This window comes from Martes martes, assembly GCF_963455335.1.
Source record: "Martes martes genome assembly, chromosome: 4".
NCBI classification, from domain to species: domain Eukaryota; kingdom Metazoa; phylum Chordata; class Mammalia; order Carnivora; family Mustelidae; genus Martes; species Martes martes.
The window spans coordinates 111,737,360-111,752,511 of NC_137891.1; the positions used below are offsets into that span (position 1 = coordinate 111,737,360).

Sequence of the window (15,152 nt, forward strand, 5' to 3'; positions counted from 1 at the left end):
TAAGATTTTATTTTTATTTGGGAGTGAAAGAGAGGGTGAGCTCCAGCAGCAGGGGTGGGGCAGGGAACAGGAGAAGCAGACTCTCTACCGAACAGGGAGCCTGACTCTGGGCTACTGCAGGGCCCTGAGATCATGCCTGAGCCAAAGTCAGATGCTTAACCAACTGAGCCACCTGGGCATCCTAGGATAATGTATCTTTAAAGAATGATATCTATTTAAAAAACAAAACAAAAAACCTCCCAGAACTAGAAGGACCCTTAGCTATTAAAATTTTGATTGTAGGAATAAAAAAATGAAAATATTCAGAGATCATATTGGAGAATTCTGGTATAAAGCAGAACAAAAAGTAAAACCAATAGAGAAAAGATAAGAAAATTAGATAATCAAACTGGATATTGGAGGGCTACTGTCCAGAAGGAGCAAGAACACAGGCAAAACTTTAATCACACACACACAAATAAAAAAATAAGACCACTCAAGAAAAATTCCCATAACTGAAATGACATAGCCTTCAAACTAAAGGACTTCCCCCAGCCCAGTTAAACTGTAGTCACTCAAGATACATCATCACGCAACTTCAGAATTAGTGATAAAGAGAAGATAACCAAAAATTTCCAAAAAGAAAAAGAAAAGGAGTCATACTAGGGTCCAGGTGCCATTCAGAATGGTGACTGGAGCAGTTCTCAAACCAATTCCCATGTGCCTTTTCACAGAGGATGTGCTCCACAAAAACAAGGGGGAACCCAAGACGGAGGAATACTGTGGTCCTGGAATCTAGGTTTCAGCCCAGAAGAGAAGGGAAGGGGATTTTCAAGATGGCAGTGAAGGGAGTTCCCTCTCGAAGACCAACACATACAGCAGGCCTAGAGAGCAGCTGGTTAGGAGTAGAGCAAGGGGACAGAAAACTCCAAAGAGTAGTGGTGATGATGAATTACCTCAAGTGTTTGACCAAACTGAGAGTCTCATAGGGAACTTTGAAAGTGTGTGTGTGTTTTTGTGTGTGTACATACATAAAATATAGCTTTGATTAAGAAAAAAAGACAGTAAGTGCTTGAATGCAGGGGAAGGAGAGATCTCAGGGCTAGAGTGTTGGGGTGAGAGGGGAGGTGACTTCTCTAAAAGGTAGGAGAATATGAAGAGGGGAGGATAGTGTGGGGAGAAAGTAAGGAAGTTGGAAATTGCAGGGCACATTCAGACAAATAGAGTATGTTTTTGAACTATGACAGATTGGGAAAAAAGTTGGTTAAATTACAAGATAAGAAATCATTTTAATTTTAGAAACCTGAGATCATCTTAGAATGCTTCCAGTTACAGACTGGATTTAAGTGATCCAGTATTTTTTTAGGGTGGTACAGAGGGTAAAGGGATCATCTCTTGAGTTGTGAATAATGGTTGATTTTTTGCTTTTGTCTTTGAGAATTTTTCTATATTTTCTAAGGTTACAATTAGAAAACAACAAAAGTTATGTTTTAGAAACAAACTAAGAAGAGATAAAAGCCCAAGTGGAAATAATAACCTATTGATATAAAATATTTGTTTTCTAAATAACCCATACATATCATAAGCACCATTCTTTTGGGACAGGTATCTTTACCTTTTTGGAAGCACATTAGTTGCTTTAATAAATAGAGATCTTTTGGCTTGTATTCCTTATTCCGTACATGTATAAGTCTGTGGCAGTTTGGTGGTTGCCGGGTTTAGCAGGCATGACCTTTGAAATGAACACAGCATGCTTGCATTCAGCAGCGCCTACTGTTTTCCACAAGGTGGGGTGCTAACTTCACACAGTGGACTGAAACGGCTATAACTTACAGAAACTTCGGACTCTAATGCATTTGCTAACTCTTTCTTATAATTCCTGAGCAATTCTAACAGAAATACGTTGGGAAATATAGTTGCAATTGTAGGGTTTCGTTTTGGTTTGTAGATTAGGCTGGGCTCATGATGTACAAGTTTAGAGTGTGACTAATGTATATAAGCACTTTCCCTCTTTATGGTGGACCTTGACTATATTCAATTACAGGCATAGACAAAGAATACCTCTAATTTGGTGAAGGCCATCCTATAAGTGACATACCTGAATAAGGAAATGTTTGTAGTTTATTACAAATAGAAATCCTGATGTGGCTATCTCAGTGAATAAAAGATTATTTTCAAAACACCATATCAGGTAAACGTACAGATGGTTCTGATGTATTTTAAATAGCTTAGTCTCTTAAATTCCTTCCTAAATCTTAATTATCCCATTCTTCCTGTCTACAACAAAGTCAGGTTAAACTTTCTCTGAATCAGATTCTGAATTGATGGAATTGAGGAAAGTATGAATAACATACTGTGGTTGTTTGAGCCTTCTGGTGATTTGTCTGGTTTCTCTAAGCCAGTTAAATTTGTGTGGGATTCTTACACTACAAGGAGCCAGTGGCAGTTTAGAATATGGTGCTTCTGTTTCTCCATTTTGAAGCAAAATAAAGACATTCTAATAGCCAGTGTTTGAATGTAAACATTTACACATAGCATAATTTTTTAAGTGCACACTTATATTATGGGCCCTAACGTAACAATTTTTTGTTGTTGTCATAAATTCAGGATGTGGCCTGTTTCCCTCTGCCCTTCCTTTTCCCAGATGGGGGTTCTTTGGTCCCTTTTAGCCATTAGGCTCCAGGAAATAATTGTGGAGCTGGTAGTTAGACCCATGCCAGGCACAACATCATTCCAAGCCATACAAGTAATGAGGCTGACAATTACACTTGCAGTTTCAGGATTGACCAAAGAGCCGAGCATAGGAAGGAAGAGAAAGTAATGAGTGCAGAGGGATGTTCACTTGTCCTTCAAGAATGTGATAGATGCTCAGTTCATGACAGCTGATGAGGAAGTGCCATGAAGTGACCTATGGGTGAAGAAGCCATAGGTTCCACACTGGGGCCTGCTGATAACCAGCTCTGCCCCCTTGGGTGAGTTAGCCTCTCTGGACCTCATTCTTGCACTGTGAAGCACAGACCTGGCTGAGATCAGGGGGTTCTCAAAAGGCTGCTGTGATCACCACAACTGGCTCTTGGGTCTGACTTATCGAAGACAAATGATTGCTCTCCTCCGGGAGAGAAATCTTGAGATTGGCTCTTGAGACCCATTGGAGCCTGCCTAGAATCTTCATTTCTGAATGCTGCCTTTTCCTAGAATCGTAGGCTGTCTTGCTCTGTCTACCCACCTGCCAGGTCAACCTGTTGCCCCAGTGTTAGGAACAAGCCCCTGTCTGCACACATTTCAACCTAAAAATTGCTTATAACATCTAACATTGATATATTTTATACGTAGTGTTTTCCTAACTGATAAAATTATGCTCAAAACCAGACTATTATCAGTAATCATGTGCTCTCAGCCTATTTCCCATATCCCATTCACCTCACCTAAAAACCTAAGAAATTCCCCAAACTCTCCAGCCTCTTTACATCCCTCCTTCCCACTGTTTGCCCCTCTCCATTCCTTCACCTTAGTGTTGCAAGTGTCCTTGAGGCCTTGAATATCATTCTGATATATATCAGGAATCTGCTAAATGATTTCCCTTGTCTAGGTGAGCCCCACCCCTTCTATTCACCTTCTTTGTTACTGCCACAGTGGTAGCTCCTGACTGCAGATCTGGTCACATCACTCCCCCTTTTCGTCATCCGTCAGTGGCTCCTCATTGCTTTTAGCTTCGAGTACATACTCCTCGGCATGTCTTTGAAGGCCCTGCTTCTCCAACTCCATTTTCCACTGCTCTCTGCTGTGCTCTTGGTATACCAGAACATAATTTCCCAAATATCCCGTGCTATTTCATGTGTCACTGCTCTGAACATGTCTGGAAGACCCTTTTCCCCCTCTCTGCCATCCTTGGTAAATTTTATATCCTTCTAAGTCAGATCAAGTGCTTTTCCATAAAGCTTGACTTAATTTATCAAAGTATAGTCCACTGTTTCTTACTTGGTGTTAACCTTATATTTAATAATTATGTCTCTTGTTGTATTACTGTCTCTGATTGCAGTGACTAGTTTTTCTGTGTCGCTCTGCCACACTGTAATGAATTCCTTATAGAATGTCTTACCCACCCTTGTGTTTCTAGCCCAGTTCCTGTCACCTGGTAGGTACACTAGAGTATTTAATGAATGAATAAATCTGTGAAAAATACAGCTCTGAAATTCAGTATTTGTCTATGTTACTGATATATTTTCTCTTTTAAAAAGGGACAGTGGTCTTAAATTCATATCATTTTTGTTTTCATTTGTTTTCTCTAAGTAGGCTCCATGCTTAGCATGGAGCCCAATATGGGGCTTGAATTCGTGACCCTGAGATAAAGACCTGAGCTGGGATCAAGAGTCAGATGCTTAACTGACTCAGCCACCGAGGCACCGTGAATTCCGACTGTTTTAAAGCTAAAAGGAAGAGTGTTTCAGCTGTAAGTGGAAAACTAAACCCCAAAATGACTTGAACACTTAAAAGGGAATTTGTTGACTTACAAAATGGGAAAAATTCAGTCTTACCTCTGGGTGAGACTTGGTCCAACTGCCCAGGGATTTCACTAGGAATAGTGTCTCTTGCTCTGTCTCCTGCAGGGTCAGCTCCACTGGCCTCCCTCCCCACGGTGCTGCCTCTGTCAGCTCCATGCTCTCCCCTCAGGGTGGCAAAAACCAGCAGTCCCTCCTGGCTTCCTATCTTTGTGCTAGCCTGTGTGTAGGGAAGAAGGTCTCTTACAACATGCAGGAGACCAAGAAAGTGAAGCTTTTTTCCCAGAAGCCACAGCAGTGGTCTCCATCCTCATGGTCTTCAGTTGGCTTATAGTCCCATCTTTCAGCCAGTTGCTGTGGCCAGGGATGAGGGTTATTCCCATGTTGCTTAAGCCATCTCAGGCCTACTCTTGGAACTAGAGGTTTGGGGGTGAACGAGACAGGAGCTGAAATCCCACCCAGACTGTCTGCCTGAGAAGGTGAAAGGGGTGAGTTACGCAAAAGAAAGTTGGTTATTGTTGGCAGAAGGAGGAGGCAATACAAGCCTGGGAAGAGGACAACTCTTACTCAGTATAAAGGACACTAGGAATTTGGGGGGCTAGACTCCCATAATTATTTTAAGAACAAATGACTTTTTTTATTTCCCTGAAGCCCAGACCTCCAAGTAGGGAAAGGCTTCCCAAGGTAAAGTGAGGAGTGGCTGAAAGCCATGGGCAAGCCTAGAGTGGCAGCCTGGCTTGTTGTTGACAAGTCAGACTTCAGAGCCAGTTGTAGAGTCATGGTGGCTGGTTGAGGATCCATGATCTTTCCAGGCCTCCTTGTGAGAGACTGAGGTCCAGAGAACTTGACTCTTCCAAAGGGACAGAGCTGGTTCTTGGCAAGACCCAGTCTGGAACCCATGGCCCCTTCACTCCTTCATGGCCTTTCTTCGTCAGCTACCATGAAGTAAGCAACTACCATGTACTTAAAGGACATGCACCTAAAAACATTTTCGTGCATGCAGTCAATTATGGTCATTTTGATTTCAGAATATGGGACCATCCAACATATTTTTTTAATATATGTTATACTTCACATTATTGAAAAAATAGTTACGAAAGAAAGCTGAAACCATTTTTGGCTGAATGAAATCTTACCATTTTAGTTTTGTCTTGTTTCCAAGATTCTGCAGTAGTGTGGCATTCATTAAATAATAAACATATTGTACATTTCAGTGTGTGGTAACAGCAAAGAATGACTTCATAGACCACTTAATCTGCTGTGTTGTGGTTTATGATGCCATCTGGATTCTTGGTGGAATTATTTCCATCTAAATCACTATAAACTTCTATTTAGGTTGTCACAGATCTAATGCCAGATATGTTTGTGGGTTTTAGCAGTGATGTAATTCTGGAAGATACTTTGAAAGTTACAAGTTGTCATATACTATTAGCATTTAACTCAGTGTTTCACATAATTTCAGACAAACTAGAAGCCTGAGAAATAATCCATTTCTCTATTTTTTTTTCATAAGCATTCTCCCTTTCTTGTCTGTCTTCCACTATACATTTCATTATGCATCAGTCAAGCATGTGTGGGAAACACTGGGAGGCTCCATATGTATACACAGTACTGTAGAGCACATGGCCTCTGCCCCTTCATAATGAGGACACTTAGGTGGATGGAAAGGGTGTCTCACTAGTATATGTCTTTTTCTAAGATATGGTGGGGAGAGAATAAGGGAAAGAGAGAATGTCACTTTTTTGTCTTTTGGTGCCAGTGGTGTGCTAGAGACTGGATCATGTTGCAGGATCTGCACGAACTGCAGGATATACACAGAAACTGCACAGAAAGAAGGGATTCTACTAAAACAGAGTTTCTAGGAGCATGTCACCCAGTTGGCTACCAGGCAGGAGTGATGGCAAAAAAACAGAACTTGGTAAGGTTCAACAGAAAACTCTGAAAATTTCTAAGGTCCTATATTTTTTCTGGGTTTTTCTTGTGTTGTTGTTTTTTTTTTTTTTTTTTTTTTTAATCCAAAAAGCCTGGAGGCAGGAGAGGGAGACATTGGCACCAGTGGCAGGTGGGATTGGTGTGCCAAACCTACAGTGCGGAAGAGGTTACAATGGAGAAAGTGATGGGAGGAGACAGTGAGCTCTGTTCCTGCAGAGCCAGGGAAAGAGACAAGCTTTGCAGGTGAGGGGCTGTGGATATATATGGGGGAGGTGAGTTGAAGAGCAGAGAGGGGAAAGCAAATGGATCAAGATGGGTATTTGGCTATATATAGAAGCAACAGAAGGCAGGGAGCCCAACTCCATAGGAAGCTAGTGCAAGCTCATTACATACTGGGGAAGGCAAGCTCCTCAGAAGTGGGGTACAGAGATAGAAGAAGGGCCTTTAGGAGGGTGAGTCAGCAGCGTGTCTCAGGACACATGAAAGACCTGTTCTACCACTCACTGGCTTTGTCACGTCGGGGAAATTCAGATTTCTCATCTGTGAAGTGGGGAGGTTGGATTAGTTGGTCTCTTGAAGTCCTGAGATGTATTGAGGTAAAGAGTCAGCATCTTCTCCAGCACAGACCACAGGCTGAACATCTAGAAATTACAGTGACAGTCATTGATCTGTTCAGCAAGTACTGATTAAGCACCTGTGTTGTGTGAAACACTGTTGTGCACACTGGGATTTCAGCAGTGAACAAGATGAAATCCTTTCTCTCGTGGAGCTTGGTTCTGAACAGAGAGGCAGACAACAGTTTAACACACAAATGAACAAGTTAATTGGGAGTATGAGTAATTGCTGTGAAGATGGTAAAATAAGACAGTGTGGTGGAGGGTGACTGTGTATTGGAGGAGGGGCCGGTGGGGAGCCTGTCTCCTCTCTGAGGAGGTAATGTTCCAGCAAGACCTGAGTTGAGCCAATCTGGGGGGCACAGCAGACCACTCAGAATGAGCCAAAAAGACCCTCAGGAAGGAGTGAGCTTGATGCATTCACACAGCAGAAAGAAGGCTGGTGTGACTGGTGGGTGAACAAGGAATGATTAGAAATTTGGATTTCATCACAAGCATTTAGGGAGTTTTAAACAGGAGAATGAAAGGGAATGCCTGCTCTACATTATAATCTCTGGCAGTTTTGTAGAGAATAAAGCATAGGGGAGCCAGAGGTGAAGCAGAGATTAATTAGGAGGCTATTGTAGTTATCATGAGAGATAGCAATCATCGGACCAGGAGTAGCAGGGATGTAAGGAGTAAGTAGATAGATGAGGAATGTGTGTAGAGGTTTTGAAAGAAGGAAACGCAGGAGCAGGTCCCCCCACTCTCCATCCCTGCCAAGCCCAACATAGATTTCACGATCTTCATATATAAGCAGAAACTCTATTTATGATAGATTGTACTGTTCATTTGTTGATTTCTGGTTTAGGAATGCAGAATACCATGTTTTGGTATCAAAAATGGTAGTTCACTTTTGAGTTGTTACAGAAAAGCTTGGTGAATAGAGGAACACTAAGACAAGTATCCATTTCTTGGCCCCAGTGGAATGGATTCAGAACAAGTTTAACAGCCCAAAGTGTCTTTTAGAGAAAGAACTTTTCCTGGGTCCAGAATCCAGGAAAGACTCACCCTGCTTGGGTTGTGTGGTCACTCCTGAACAAAATATTGGGTCTGGGGGTGGGAAAGTGATGGCTGAAGCTTCCTTTATGTCCTGCATCCCATTAGTAGGACATGAAAGAGGGTCAGGGACATTTCCCTCAAGGCAAAAGTATAAGCTAACAAAAACAGTATGTCTATGAAGATGCCTTCATTTGGATTTCTCAGATGCCACAACCCCTAGGAATGTCTGGCCAAAGGTCATAACCAGGCCTGAATTTTAGCTTCCTGAAACTCTGTCCCATTCTTTTGTCTTCAGAGGAACTTTTGTTAAAACCGAAATACAAGCTGCCTCTTGATAATTTTTCCTTGTTGACTTCTTTATGTGTTTTTTTATTTAATATATAAAATAATTTTTAAAACTCTCAAGATTTCGCCATGGCCTCGCCTTCAGTATTTTCTTTAGACAATCCAGGACATCACATACCCCAGCACCAGTTTCTGTGTATCAAGCATAGCTAACCTGAGAGCCCTGTTCTTATCAAGATGGCCCCAGATTCCCATTCACTTAACTACACGGCTGCCTAACAAGTCTAAACAGAAACTGTGGGCACAGAGATTTTCTAAGCAGTTCTGGATGCAGAATGGGGTGCTCCTCTTGCTCTAACCTAGCAGGCTCCCTTCACTTTTATGCGCAGAACTCAAAGCCTCAGGGACACTCCTCTCATGGATCTGTTTTCTGGGGAGAAGACTTACAGGACTGAGAAATTTCTTGAGACCCTTGTGAATGGTCAGTTCACAGAGAGAAGTCTAGGCTATCTACCTAGGACACATTGTCGGGATCGGGGAATGGGGCACTGGTCCTGTTTCTCCAGGCCTTTAGAACTTGGTTCCTCCTGGCTCCAGCTATTTGTAAGTTCCCAATCCTCTGCTTTGCTTAGGTTTTTTTCTCTCTAATCCCAGGAATTCTGTTCTGTTCAACCCATTTATTGAGTGTCCTCTACAAATAAGGCCCTAAATGTACAATCTGAAAATCATCTTCTTTGTGCCCTTTTATATTCTCCACCTAAATACATCTCAGCTAGTTAACAAAAAGATTGGATTGGACGCGTAGGTGGCTCAGTCGTTAAGTGTCTGCCTTTGGCTCGGGTTATGAACCCGGAGTCCCGGGATCAAGTCCTGCATCAGGCTCCCTGCTTGGCGGGGAGTCTGCCTCTCCCTCTGACCATCACCCCACTTGTGCTCTTTCTCTCAAATAAATAAATCTTTTTAAAAAAAGATTGGGTTAATTTATATTAACGTGCAATAAACAACATATTGAAACACTCATTCAATAAACATTTATTGAGCATCAGCTTAAACCAGGTACTCTTAATAAGCACTGAGATTGGGGCACCTGGGTAGCTCAGAGGGTTAAGCCTCTGCCTTCGGCTCAGGTCATGATCTCAGGGTCCTGAGATCAAGTCCCATGTCAGGCTCTCTGCTCAGCAGGGAGCATGCTTCCCCCTCTCTCTCTGCCTGCCTCTCTCCCTACTTGTGATCTCTCTCTCTGTCAAATAAATAAATAAAATCTTTAAAAAAAAAAAAATCAGCACTGAGATGGCAGTGATTAAATTTCCCGGCCTCCTCAAGTAAGTTACATTCTAATGGGGGAGACAGATAGTAAATAAATAAGTATATAATATGCCAGTAGAATGAGTTGAGTAATTTTTTTATTAACATATAACGTATTATTTACTTCAGGGGTACAGTTTTGTGATTCATCAGTCTTACACAATTCACAGAGCTCACCATAGCACATACCCTCCCCAGTATCCGTCACCCAGCCACCGCATGCCTCCCACCCCCCTCCAGTGAGTGGAGTAATTTTAAAACATTAAGCAGGCCTGCTAATGGGGAAGGGAAGAGTATGTGTATATGTGGGGGCAGGGGCTATCTTAGAAAGGTTAGCTGGGAAAGGTGCCTCTGAGCACCTCTGAGCAGACCTGCTTGTAGTGAGGGAATGGGGGGGGGTAGAGACAGATTTAGAGAGAAACCTTTTTGGTAGGATTTCCAATTACATGAACTTCTCATCAAAAAATAATAATGTAGGAGCGCTTGGGTAGTTTAGCCAGTTGAGCATCTGACTTTAGCTCATGTCATGATCTCGAGGTCCTGGGATCGAGCCCCACATTGGGCTCCCTGCTCAGTGGGAAGCCTGCTTTTCCCTCTCCCTCTAACCTCAACCCCCACCTCATGCATGAGCTCTCTCATGCTCTTTCTTTCTCTCTCTCTCAAATAAATGAATAAAATCTTTTTAAAAATAATAATAACATAGGGAAGATTTGTATGGAATTTGGAGATGGAGGGCCTCTCCAGTATGGAGCTAAAGGCTGGACAGCTGCACCGTACAGACTCTCCTGTCCCCTGCCAGTTAGGTTTATGGTTCTGATCCCTTGTCTAGCTCCTCACCACTGCCCTTCCCCAAGCTCGTCATCACCTGACTGTTTTCCTGTTTATGTCACTGGTAGAAATTTCAGCTTGGCTTTCTTCCCAGCTACCACTTACAGTCTCATCCTTGATGGTAATGCGGATTCTCCCATCACGTTGCCCTGGGCTCTTCTGAATAAATTGCCTTCCCTGTGACTTGGAAGAACCTACTCATTGTCCTGCCCTGTGGGTTACTGTATAGTTTATCATTTCACTGGGACACTTCTGAGAACAGAAGGGGCACTAGGGGCACTGTTAATAATTATACTGGGCCTACAGGTATAGACTGGGACTGTCCTCTGCAAACTGGGTGATTTCACCATAGATACGTGGTCCTTGTCCCAGTTAGTTCCAGGCACAGGTGAACCGAGACTGCCCACTGCTAGCATCTGACCAGGAGGCTGAGGTCGGGCTCCGGGCATGTGCGTCCAGAAGTCAAAACGGAGGTCATCACTCTTTGGTCACTTGCCTTATTTTTCACTCTCGGGCCTATTTTTCTAGTTTCCGTCTTAGTGATCCCTCAGTCTCCACCCCGAGACACCCCTCCACTAGTTTTTGTTCCTCTTCTGAGAATGGACAGAGACTTCCTAAACCTATTTTGTCTCCTCCTTTAAGCTACTACCTGAGATGAGATGTAGACTGTTCAGTGTCCAGGTCTGAGACTGCTGTCCTCAGGCCCAGACACCCTTGCAAAACCCCTACCAGGCCTGTGTGTTTGCCCCTCTGGAGCAAAGATGGAATCTGAGGAGCTGGGCTTCTAGATTTGGAGTTGAACTGGTTGCCCTTCCAGCTCCTCAAGACACTAAAAATAGCCAGAAATATGGTGCATTGCTTCTTTACAAAGTTACATGCTAACAGGTTAAAGAGATTTGAGGGACATGATAAACACTCATCCTTTTTTGAAGAAAATTTTATAGATACTAAGATCAGTCCTCAAAACTGGGAAGTAACATCCAAAAAACTTCTATAATAAGGTGCTGCTGGGTTATTTTTACCCTAATAACAACAGTGACATCTTATTGGATTCACCAGTACTTTGTGGTACCAGTTCCACAGTCCTTTAGCTGAATTTCCAAAAAGTTCTGAAAGCTGGGGGGAGGAGTTCAAAGTTTGTGACAAGTTTGACAGCAAAACCTGAATTTGAATTGGCCTGAGTCTCTTATAGTCTTTATTTATTCTATTTAGTGTGAATGTTCATGTTTTGCTACAGAAACATTACTATGTTTGGTTACTTCCCCAAACTTCAACAGTGGTAACTGTTAACTGTGTTTACTTTGGGTATCAGTGGCCCAGTTGATTTGGATTTTTACTATTTCATTCTAGCTTTCCGAATACTACATTCATCGCATCCCCAGAAGCCGGGAGGTTCAGCAGTCCTGGCTCTCCACAGTGCTCACCACCCTGTACTCCATGTGGCTCTCCTTTCCCCTGACTCACAGAGTGAAGCCAGATTTGGTACGTATAACCATCACTAAGGGGAGGGCAAGTCACACTCCCGTATGTAGGTCCTTTATTAGTAATAGACCATAGTGTTTTCTTCACCAGCTACCATTTCTCAGTGTGCCAGATTTTAGACTAGACCTTTTACTAACTAACATATGCTAAAATTTATCACACAATGCGCTTTGCTGAAAGAGGTGAAATATTTGTCTTCCCTTTCTAGCTGTAACTTGAACTCTAAATTTGCCCTCTTCTCCCCCTTCTTTTTGTGGTGGTAAACCCCAGTGTAACAGTATCTTTAACCAATTTGTCATCCTAGTCACCTGTGGTTCCTGAGCCAACATCATGTGCTTATCAGCTAGAAGAGAGCCAATTGCTTATTCCTTTTCAGTACTTTTTGTTTTTGTCAAGACTCTCTTACTAGATATGGTATGTAGTGGGATGAATGTTTTACATACCCAAATTTTTATAGGAAAGTAATACAGGAAATAGAAATAGAAAAACTTAATGACTATACTGTCATTACTTTCAACCTTACTTTCCTTATCTACATTTTCTGTGGTCTTTTGGATGAAGTTCTGTTACTAAATTCCAAGTGCATTTTAGTAGACAATGGAGAGCAATAGATATGTTATCATGGTAGTGTACACAGTTCTTAAATACTACTCTCATTCCTATTTTAAGGCAGAATCCATTAATTGGCATAGCCTAGAAGGAAACTCTTTATTTGTTCTCCACATACACAAGTTCTGGCACAGTGGATGTTCTCATAAGTAGCTGAACAGAAGTGTATTTAGCTTGATTTTGAAAGATCTCTATGAGTTTGGGCATTGCCCTTCATAAACTGGATTTACAGTTCAAGTCTCTTCTTTGGATGAGAATTTATCTGAATGTAGTATCTGAATGATACTGCATGAGTAGGTTAGATTGTTTTTAAATGATTTAATTTACAAACAGTGAGATACACAGCTCTTTTTTTCCTAAATTTTATTTAAGTAATCTCTATACCCAATGTGGGGCTGGAACCCATGGCCCTGAGATCAAGAGTCACATGCTCTCCCACCTGAGCCAGCCAGGTGCCCCAAGAGATGAGCAGATCTTAAGTGTATGGTTTGACCATATCCCTATCAAGATACACAACAGTTCTGTCACCCCAGAAAGTTTTCTCCCTCTTCTCAGTCAACTTCTGACCCTGAGCAGCCACTTTCTGATTTCTGTCACCGTAGATTAATTTTGCTTATATTTATCTTTAAAAATTTGACAAAGTGAATTTATTTCATAATCTCCCACCACATTTTTAGTTTGTAGAATTTAGATATTTCCCTAAAAGATCATTATTGCCCAGAAAATTTTATTTATTTCTAAAATTCAAAAGACAGAACAGAAATCAGGAAAAATGTCTTGACATTTTCAGCAGGAAATTTGGATTTATATTTACTACATCACTAGAGGCATGGCCACCATCACTGGCAACAGCTAGCTGGAGTGTGGTTTAGGACTCTAAAGGATTAAGGCTCAGAAGGAAGTAGTGACTGGTGGATGATGTCTGCCATGGGACAGAGGAGCTCCGCTGACTGCCTAGGCGAAGTATTTGATACCCTTGTAGCGGAAAGAGTAACTGGTGGGACATTAGGACACTTGGTCCCAGGCCCACTTTGCCTTTTATATCATTTTCGCCAGTTCCCTTCTGGGCCTTATTCTTTACCTTAAAACGAAAGAATTGTACTAGATATCCTCTCAGTTTCCTTAGTCTAAAATTTTATGAGTGCTATAAATTTGCTCGTAAAAAGTGGAAGGAAAAAAATACTGTTATGTTTCTAAAGGAATAAGAGTGAAAAGGGTCAGGGGGTGCGAAATTTTGAACTGAGTTAGTTAAAAAAAACTGTTTCAAACCTGAGCATTATCCAATCAGCTGTTCTGACCAGTTGGCCTCACAAAATTAATTTGCACATAATGAAATCCCCTTTGCTTTACAGAGAAAAGGTAATTGTTAAGAGGCCTTTTTCACTACAACATGTAGATTCTCCTGTGGTCATCCTTGGCTTTCTTATGACTTCTATCACAAAGCTCTATTTCTTCTTTACTTGTTTAAAAAAAAAAAAAAAGTGAAAGAAAAACCCACTCTTGAAAGGGATGGCAGCATCCTACCTTAAATCAGTAGAGTTATCTTAACAGTGAGGTGTCTTTCTGCTCTGCTTTAACTGGGCGCACACCTGTGTCACCTGCACCACTCAGCTGTCTCTGTCCCTCACTGTGCCACTATAAAATACAAACACAGGCACTTTCTTTATTGTTCCAGAATGAGTGCTGAAGAATGGGACATTCTAATGTTCTTCAAAGAAAATCCCATCTGGTATATAATAGGTACTATTTATTGAGCACGCACACGTGCCAGATGTGGTGCTGAGCGCTCACATCCCTGCCACCTGAGGTAGGGACTGCTATTGTTCCCGTTTAGTGAATGAGGAAACTGAGGCACTGAGGCAGGAGGTTACTTGCTCAGAGTTCACACAACCAAAAAATAACAGAGCTAGGACTAGAAGCCAGGCCTTACTGATTGCAAAGCCCAAGGCATTAACCACTAAACTGTATGCCACCATTTCTGGCTCACACCGTGGATGCTGTGTACATTCATTCCAATTAAGAATCAGTTGATACATTACTTTTTAAAATAAATTACATGAGCTATCACTCCCCCTAAATAGTAGTATAAAATGAAAATAAATGCCAACAACTCAAGTACCTGTTTTCATAGCAGATTTAACACTGATGTAATTGAGTGTTAATAACATATATTTCAAAATTAAATGTCATGTGTATTTGTCAAAATATTTTTAAAACAAAATGGATAATAAAAATAGAGGGAAATAATACCGTTATAGGAAGTATAATTACAGAATTCTACAAATGAGATTGACTTGGAAAATAAAAAGAAGTTTATATTTACCAGTTTCCTGTTACAGAAATATGTATAGATAAAACCATTGTGAGGATATGGATTGTTTCGTGTCTTAACTGACTTTTTGGATGAGAATAGTAATCCAAAACCTTAGGTCATTTTAAGGAAAAAGTGTACGAGTCCGTTTGTTGAGTGTATATTAAAATTCATGCTTGTTTTATTCAAGCCAATTATTAAATGAAAAGCTCATCTTAGAGAAAAATTTATAAACTCTGTTTTGGAGACCTCAGTCAAATCTCTATC

General features: G+C 41.5%; 1 protein-coding gene across 1 annotated transcript in view; it reads left to right on the forward strand.

The window, feature by feature from the left end:
- ALG14 (ALG14 UDP-N-acetylglucosaminyltransferase subunit) overlaps positions 1–15,152 on the forward strand; it is a 90,015-nt gene that overhangs the window by 22,424 nt on the left and 52,439 nt on the right. Inside the window, exon 3 of the mRNA XM_080802220.1 lies at positions 11,834–11,965. Coding sequence (XP_080658346.1) covers positions 11,834–11,965 — 132 coding nt within the window. The remainder of the gene's footprint in view (positions 1–11,833; positions 11,966–15,152) is intronic.